Source organism: Micropterus dolomieu, unplaced genomic scaffold (genome assembly GCF_021292245.1).
Source record: "Micropterus dolomieu isolate WLL.071019.BEF.003 ecotype Adirondacks unplaced genomic scaffold, ASM2129224v1 contig_14135, whole genome shotgun sequence".
NCBI classification, from domain to species: domain Eukaryota; kingdom Metazoa; phylum Chordata; class Actinopteri; order Centrarchiformes; family Centrarchidae; genus Micropterus; species Micropterus dolomieu.
In genome coordinates, this window is record NW_025743121.1 from 9540 (window position 1) to 18530 (window position 8991).

Genomic DNA, 8991 nt, shown 5'->3' on the forward strand with positions numbered 1-8991 from the left:
AGTGGGAACAGTGTGAAAGGTGTGAATAATGTGAATGGCGTGAAAGGTGTGAATAATGTAAATGGTGTGAAAGGTGTGAATGGTGTGAATAATGTGAAAGTTGTGAACCAGTGGTAACGGTGTGAAAGGCGTGAAAGGTGTAAATAATGTGAACGGTGTGAATAATGTGAACAGTGTGAAAGTTGTGAACCAGTGGGAACGGTGTGAAAGGTGTGAATAATGTGAATGGCGTGAAAGGTGTGAATAATGTAAATGTGTGAAAGGTGTGAATGGTGTGAATAATGTGAAAGTTGTGAACCAGTGGTAACAGTGTGAAAGGCGTGAAAGGTGTGAAAGGTGTAAATAATGTGAATGGTGTGAATGGTGTGAATAATGTGAACCAGTGGGAACCAGTGGTAATGGTGTGAAAGGCGTGAAAGGTGTAAATAATGTGAACGGTGTGAATAATGTGAACGGTGTGAAAGTTGTGAACCAGTGGGAACAGTGTGAAAGGTGTGAATAATGTGAATGGCGTGAAAGGTGTGAATAATGTAAATGGTGTGAAAGGTGTGAATGGTGTGAATAATGTGAAAGTTGTGAACCAGTGGTAACGGTGTGAAAGGCGTGAAAGGTGTAAATAATGTGAACGGTGTGAATAATGTGAACAGTGTGAAAGTTGTGAACCAGTGGGAACGGTGTGAAAGGTGTGAATAATGTGAATGGCGTGAAAGGTGTGAATAATGTAAATGTGTGAAAGGTGTGAATGGTGTGAATAATGTGAAAGTTGTGAACCAGTGGTAACAGTGTGAAAGGCGTGAAAGGTGTGAAAGGTGTAAATAATGTGAATGGTGTGAATGGTGTGAATAATGTGAACCAGTGGGAACCAGTGGTAATGGTGTGAAAGGCGTGAAAGGTGTAAATAATGTGAACGGTGTGAATAATGTGAACGGTGTGAAAGTTGTGAACCAGTGGGAACAGTGTGAAAGGTGTGAATAATGTGAATGGCGTGAAAGGTGTGAATAATGTAAATGGTGTGAAAGGTGTGAATGGTGTGAATAATGTGAACGGTGTGAAAGGCGTGAAAGGTGTGAAAGGTGTAAATAATGTGAACGGTGTGAAAGGTATGAATAATGTAAATGGTGTGAAAGGTGTGAATGGTGTGAATAATGTGAACGGTGTGAAAGGCGTGAAAGGTGTAAAAGTGAAAAAGTGTATATACACAGTTGTATTAACTTTCATAACATGCCTGTGTTCACAAAGCGCCAACATTTCCGAATAAAACTGTGAACCGGCGTTAACGGTCTGAAAAGGTGTGAACCAGTCTGACCAATCAGCAGAGACATCAATATAAACACAGCTGTGTTACCTTACGTACACCGCAGGGTGTTGAACGCAGCATGTTTCGTTTTAAATAAAGGGTTTTCTTCAGGTGACAGCAGGACGTTGTTGTATTGTGTTTAAGCTCTATGTTGTTCCATCTGATCAATAACTCTACATCCATCATTTCCAGATTTCCAGTTTTACCTTCAAGTGCTGCAACTCGGACCTGTGTAACTCCGCCCCCTCCTCTGCAGCCAGCTCTGTGATTGGTCTGCTGGCCTCGGTGGCCGTCATGTGGTGGTGCATCCAGTGAGAGTGCTGCAGCTCTGTAGCACCCCTGGTGGCTGTAAACACACAGCTGCTAGATTAATAATAATAACAACTATATATATTATATGCATGTAACAGCAGGTTCAGCCTCTCTCGCTCATCAACACGTTATCAGGATGTAACCTGAGCAGCTGAGGAATATATATTTATATTCCATCACTTTGTCTTCTAAAGGACATGAAGCCTTATTAACACATTCATTACAAACCCAGTCATTTATCAATAATCAGTGTTCATCAGACAGAGAAACGTTATTTAAGTCTTCTTCAGCAGCAGCAGGAGATTATTAATAAGATGTTATGTTTTCATGAGACAGAGAGAGGCTGTGAGCTCCAACAGGCTTCATGTATTGATATTTATTCAAACTGTCCCCATTAACAGAAGCTGAATCAGCTGTTCGCATGTATCCGTGGTCCGAGGAGGGAGTTTCTTTTCAAATTAAACTTGTGTAAATAAAATATTCCGACATGTTTACTTCTCAGAAACATATTAACTGTATGTGTTCATGGAAATTAAACCACAGGAAACTGCACCTATAGGCCTTTCAAAATAAAGTTTCCTGCTCTTTAACTCGGTTTGAAAAACAGCTTCAGTTCAATAAAGGTGACAAACACACTGACTGTCTGTGATTGGTTGGATTCATATTGATTCTCTCTGCAGAGAGGACAGGAAGTCTTTCTCTGACCAATAACAACTTATAAAATAAAAGCTGTCACTCAGCGTTCAGGTGACACAGGGGAAAACACCTGCAGGCAGCAGCAGGTGGGCGTGCTGGACAGCAGCGCCCCCTGCAGGCAGACAGGCCGAAGGCGTACAGAAAAACGTCGGAGCTTTTCATAGTTTAGAAAGTGTATATATTGTTTTAAATGTTTCCTGTTTGTGGCTGAAGATAAAGCAGGTTCAGTATTTGTTACGGTGGTGACTCCTCTCTGACAGTAAAGTCTTCTTTGTTCAGTGTTATTTAAGGGTTTGTATCTTTTACAGTTTAGAGTGGCTCAGTTTAATTATTACGGTGCAGTTTGTACTTTAATCTTCTTACAGTGGCTTGCAATAATATGAACCCCCCGGGCCTTTTTCCTTTTTTTGTTGCCATGCAGCAAAAGGTTTTTTATTTGGATTTCACGTACTCCCATTTGCTACCAAGCCCCTAAATGAGATATGGAGCACCAGTTACCTTCAGAAGTCACATAAGTAGTTAAATAAATTCTACCTGTGTGCAATCTAACGGTCAGATGATCTGTCACATGATCTCAGTCTTTATGCAACAACTAAGCATCACCGTGAAGACTGAGATGTACGAGGAAGTACAGATCTGCTTTGGGTTGTAGAAAATATATAAATATCATAGCACAACAACAACTCTGCCAAGAGAGGGCCAGAATCTGTGGTCCGACCTAAAGAATACTGGACAGCAGCAGAACCCATCCAACCTGAAGGGGCTGCAGCAGTTTGGGTGAAAATCCCAGATGTGCCCAGTGTTGTGGCAGAAAATTGTGTCCTCTTACATTTAATCTTTTATGTATGATATTTTAAATATTATTATTACTATTCTCTCTATGGCTTAAAGATATATGTATTATGTTTTTATCCTTAACCTTTCCTCTCCTATACTCCTTATGTTGGTCCGTCCATATTTACTAGGGTTTAGGTCAGAGCTGTGAGATTGTTTTGGTGTTTTCCTCTTTTGTTGTTCCTCTCCTCTCCTGGATTCAAGGCTGAGAGGGGATCTCTTTCTCCAAAACATAGAAACCTAGACTGTATAAATGACGATGCATCCCTTTGCTTTTTATATATATATATATATATATATATATATATATATATATATATATATATATTTCACTTTACGTAGAATGAACCTAGAATTAATGAAAGTTTCACTTTGTGAATAAAATTATAGAAATACGATACCTTTTCCACGGTATTCAATTTTTCTGAGCTGCAACTGTGTGTTTTACAGTACAGGGTATATATGTGTTAATTCACAGTGTGTTTTAGGTTTTTAATTAACAGTATTTCACAATGTTATATAGTTTTCGTATAAACAGTATTTTACAGTGTTTTATGTTTTTTAAAACAGTATTTTACAGTGTGTTTTATGTATGTTTAATATGAACAGTATTTTCAATGTGTTTTATGTGTTTTAATATGAACAGTATTTTCAGTGTGTTTTATGTATTTTTATTATGAACAGTATTTTACAGTGTTTTATGTATTTTTAATATGAACAGTATTTTCAGTGTGTTTTATGTATTTTTAATATGAACAGTATTTTTACAGTGTTTTATGTATTTTTAACATAAACAGTATTTTTACAGTGTTTTATGTATTTTAATATGAACAGTATTTTTACAGTGTTTTATGTATTTTTAACATAAACAGTATTTTACAGTGTGTTTTATGTTTTTAAAACAGTATTTTTACAGTGTTTTATGTATTTTTAATATGAACAGTATTTTACAGTGTGTTTTATGTATTTTTAATATGAACAGTATTTTTACAGTGTTTTATGTATTTTTAATATGAACAGTATTTTACAGTGTTTTATGTTTTTAAAACAGTATTTTCAGTGTGTTTTATGTATTTTTAATATGAACAGTATTTTCAGTGTGTTTTATGTATTTTTAACATAAACAGTATTTTTACAGTGTTTTATGTATTTTTAACATAAACAGTATTTTTACAGTGTTTTATGTATTTTTAATATGAACAGTATTTTTACAGTGTTTTATGTATTTTTAACATAAACAGTATTTTTACAGTGTTTTATGTATTTTTAATATGAACAGTATTTTTACAGTGTTTTATGTATTTTTAATATGAACAGTATTTTACAGTGTTTTATGTTTTTAAAACAGTATTTTCAGTGTGTTTTATGTATTTTTAATATGAACAGTATTTTACAGTGTTTTATGTTTTTAAAACAGTATTTTCAGTGTGTTTTATGTATTTTTAATATGAACAGTATTTTACAGTGTTTTATGTTTTTAAAACAGTATTTTCAGTGTGTTTTATGTATTTTTAATATGAACAGTATTTTCAGTGTGTTTTATGTATTTTTAACATAAACAGTATTTTTACAGTGTTTTATGTGTTTTTAATATGAACAGTATTTTCAGTGTGTTTTATGTGTTTTTAATATGAACAGTATTTTTACAGTGTACCCGTGTGTAACCCGACACCCCGGGTATCCTGTACGTGGGAACACTCCTCAGCTGTTCCGGGTGTCTGACGTCACATTCTGTCAGGTTTTCTGCTAAAACGGTAAAATACAGGAAATTGATTGTCCTTTCAAAATAAAGTCACATATGTGATGAAGATAAATACCATAACTACCTTGATGGATATAACGGCCCTGTTTTTGCCTGTTTCCGGTCTCCCTCCGCGGTAATAATAATGTTATTCTACAGTTAAAACATCTAGTTATTTGAATTTATTTCGGTATTATTCACACCGAGCTTTTATTGTGAAATCCGGCACCGGAAGCCGTGTCTGTGTTGTTTGGGCGCTGCTGCTGCGGAAGAAGAAGCAGCAGCAGAAGAAGAAGTCGCAGGTCGGTGTGGGCAGCTGACAGGATGAAACTTTGATCGGAGATAAAAGAATAAGAAGCGGCGGCCGCTGACGTCACCATGGCTCTGCAGGTAAGGCCGCTCACCTGTGGCTGACGGTTACCTTTGACCTCCCACCTGTTCCTGCAGCGGCTGGCCGAAGACAGACGACTCGCAGTCAGCCGCCGCAGAACTGCATAGAGAAATTAGTCAATTCAAGCAGACAGTAAAAGCTCCGTGTGAAGCTGAAGGAACGTTACTGAAACATCATTAAAGGTGCGGAACGTTTCTGTCGGAGGATTTTAGGTTTTCCTCATCAGAGAAAACTCCATAAAAAGTACTGAACCGGCCTGTTTACCAATGCAAACACGTTCAAAAACCCTGCAAAATTCAATAGGAGTCTGGTAGGAATACCATGAAGATGTCAACTGAAGGAAAACACCTAAAGAACATTAAAACTCACAGTTTTCTACTGCAGCTCTGTAGAAAATGAGTCCAGTATAATAATACACAGAAAACAAACTGCAGACATCTATAGAAGACAGAGAAACCTATTTATGTGTTAAAAGGATTTTAACAGAAACAGACAGAAATCATCTAAATATCACAAGGAGTCTGGTAGGACCATCCTATCAAATATAAATATATGTTTATTAGAGGGGGAGGCAGATGGCCACTGAGCCATGGTTCTGCTCTGTGTGAAAAGCGCTCTGAGATGTGAATTGGTCCTATAGAAATAAAATTAAAGTGAATATATGCTAGTTCCAGATGTGTAATGCAGACAAGTGAACTCATAAAATCGCTCGTGATCTTTACTTTCTCAGGGAAAATAACAGAGAGACAGAAAGTCGCTGTTGTGCAGCAGTAACCTGAGTGGACAGGATCAGGGGTTTTGGAGGAAAAGGCCTGAGGCTGATGACTGAGGAGTTCTGGTCTGACAGGAAACTGGTTTCTGTGTTTGTCAGAGGTCGTGGTTTCACTGATAACCAGACCTTCCTCTCAGACACACTGGCTCTGAGTGCAGGGACCCTCGTTTCTAACCTCAAACCTTTCTATGAGCTCAGTTATCAAACTCACAGGTTTAGTTACAGGAGTTTGTTTGTTTCAGGCTCAGGTTCTGTACGACTTCACCGCTGAGCCCGGAAACAACGAGCTGTCGGTCCGACAGGGAGAGGCGGTCACTGTGCTCGACCAGGTACACACAGATGAAGTAATATACCAGAAATATTACAGAGTACGTGACACACGCTCAGTCATAACGTGTGTTTGTGTGTGCAGACTGTGGGTGGAGGCTGGATCCAAGCCCAGAACTCCAGCGGACAAACCGGACTGGTACCTGAGGGCTATTTACAGGTGAGCTAATTTCACTTCATGTCACCAGGCTGGTTCACTCTGAACCAGAAGGGAGCTCCTCCCACATCCTCTGTTAGAGCCAGCTGACATTTCTTCTGTCCGTGACACTCAATAGTTAAGAACAGAAACAGAAGCAAACCCACCAGAGACGCAAAAACATGACAAAGAGACGCAAAACCACCACACACAGACGCAAAACCACCACACACAGACGCAAAACCACTTTAAAGAGACACAAAACCACCACACAGAGACGCAAAACCACCACACACAGACGCAAAACCACTTTAAAGAGACACAAAACCACCACACAGAGACGCAAAACCACCACACAGAGACGCAAAACCACCACACAGAGACGCAAAACCACCACACACAGACGCAAAACCACCACACACAGACGCAAAACCACTTTAAAGAGACACAAAACCACCACACAGAGACGCAAAACCACCACACACAGACGCAAAACCACTTTAAAGAGACACAAAACCACCACACAGAGACGCAAAACCACCACACAGAGACGCAAAACCACCACACAGAGACGCAAAACCACCACACACAGACGCAAAACCACCACACACAGACGCAAAACCACTTTAAAGAGACACAAAACCACCACACAGAGACGCAAAACCACCACACACAGACGCAAAACCACTTTAAAGAGACACAAAACCACCACACAGAGACGCAAAACCACCACACAGAGACGCAAAACCACCACACAGAGACGCAAAACCACCACACACAGACGCAAAACCACCACACACAGACGCAAAACCACTTTAAAGAGACACAAAACCACCACACAGAGACGCAAAACCACCACACAGAGACGCAAAATCACGACAAAGAGACGCAAAATCACGACAAAGAGACGCAAAACCACCACACAGAGACGCAAAACCACCACACAGAGACGCAAAACCACCACACAGAGACGCAAAACCACCACACAAAGAGACAAAACCACGACAAAGAGACAAAACCACGACAAAGAGACGCAAAACCACCACACAGAGGCGCAAAACCACCAGAAAGAGGCGCAAAGCGACCACAGTTCAGTGTAGAGTTCTTGTTCCTTCATGTTGCTGATGTTGTGTTTCAGCTCTATAACTGTGGCGGCGGAGAGGGAGGCGGGGGCTCCTGGTCCGGGGCAGAGGCAGAAGGATGGGACAGTCGGGGTTACCTGCAGACACCACAAGGTGACACCGGATTTAAGTCAAAGTGCAGTGTTAGTCTAGATAAAGTTTAAGGTTTTATCTGCAACATGGTGAGGAACCTGCGAGATGCTCCAGTCCCTGGTTTGCCAGAACCCGATGGTGGTTCTATAAGTTTCTTCTAAGCATCTTGTAAGTACCAACCCAGAAACCAACAGAAAACTCTTTCCTGTCTCCAGCCGCTGTCGAGGACGATAACGGCGAGTGGGACGACGACTGGGACGACCAATCAGTAGGCGGTTACCACGGTGACGATCCAGGGGATGAGGGCGGGGCTTCAGGACGGAGCACCCACGGGCCCTCTGTGAAGCTCTCCCTTAACAAGTACAAACTCACACAGTAGATCTCCAGATGTCTCAGTAGATTACAGCGTATATCCCTGTAGATTCTAGTAGATCCCAGCAGATCTCAGTAGTCTTTTGTATTGTCCAGATCCCAGGGTGGATGTATCCATGTCAATATATATATGTCAATAATCTTGTGTGTTCTTAGGTTTCCGTTCTCCAAAGGTCCGAGCCCAGAAGTCTTCTTGTTGGCCAATCCTCCAGCTAACAGCAGAGACAGACTTCCTGTCTACGTGAGTTATCTACTTTATTCATCATTTATCAAACTGTGTTGTGATCGCTGTGCTCTGATTGGTTCCCGTTCTTTGTCCAATCAGGTGGGAGATGTGGGTCCGGTCTGGCTGTACCCGTCGGCTCCTCTGGACTGTGTGATCGCCCATCCGAAGAAAGAGTCCAAACTATACGGTCTGAAGAGCTTCATTGAGTACCAGATCACTCCCAATGTGAGCGATCACAAGTACTGCATACACATGCAGTAATACATACAGTAGTTAACAGTAATATACAGTTATATACAGTATTAGTAAAACAGACCCTCTGACCCATTAACATCTTACTCCAGACGACCAACAGACCTGTCAATCATCGCTACAAGCACTTTGATTGGCTGTATGAGCGTTTGCTGGAGAAGTTTGGCTCGGCTCTGCCCATCCCCTCACTGCCCGACAAACAGGTGACAGGTGAGTCATGACAACCACACCGGTAAGGCCTCGAAACACTCGTACAATTCCGCAACACCCGTGAGGCCCGAAACACTCGTACAATTCCGCAACACCTGTGAGGCCCGAAACACTCGTACAATTCCGCAACACCTGTAAGGCCCCGAAACACTCGTACAATTCCGCAACACCTGTGAGGCCCGAAACACTCGTACAATTCCGCAACACCTGT

The 8991-nt window shown here is 40.7% G+C and overlaps 2 protein-coding genes across 3 annotated transcripts in view; both read left to right on the plus strand.

Moving 5' to 3' along the window:
- Nucleotides 1-2244, plus strand: part of LOC123966739 (CD59 glycoprotein-like) — a 7895-nt gene extending 5651 nt beyond the window's left edge. For both annotated transcript variants that reach the window (XM_046042864.1, XM_046042865.1), the window contains one exon: nt 1490-2244. In XM_046042864.1, coding sequence (XP_045898820.1) covers nt 1490-1612 — 123 coding nt within the window. In that variant the 3' untranslated portion in view covers nt 1613-2244. The remainder of the gene's footprint in view (nt 1-1489) is intronic.
- A 2894-nt stretch (nt 2245-5138) lies between these two features.
- Nucleotides 5139-8780, plus strand: LOC123966740 (sorting nexin-9-like; the record flags this gene model as incomplete). The annotated part of the gene is made up of 8 exons (XM_046042866.1): nt 5139-5270; nt 6286-6372; nt 6456-6530; nt 7645-7741; nt 7936-8080; nt 8249-8333; nt 8418-8543; nt 8663-8780. Coding segments are annotated over exons 1-8 (745 nt in total), but the record flags the coding sequence as incomplete, so codon positions are not given.
- Nucleotides 8781-8991: the final 211 nt, after the last annotated feature.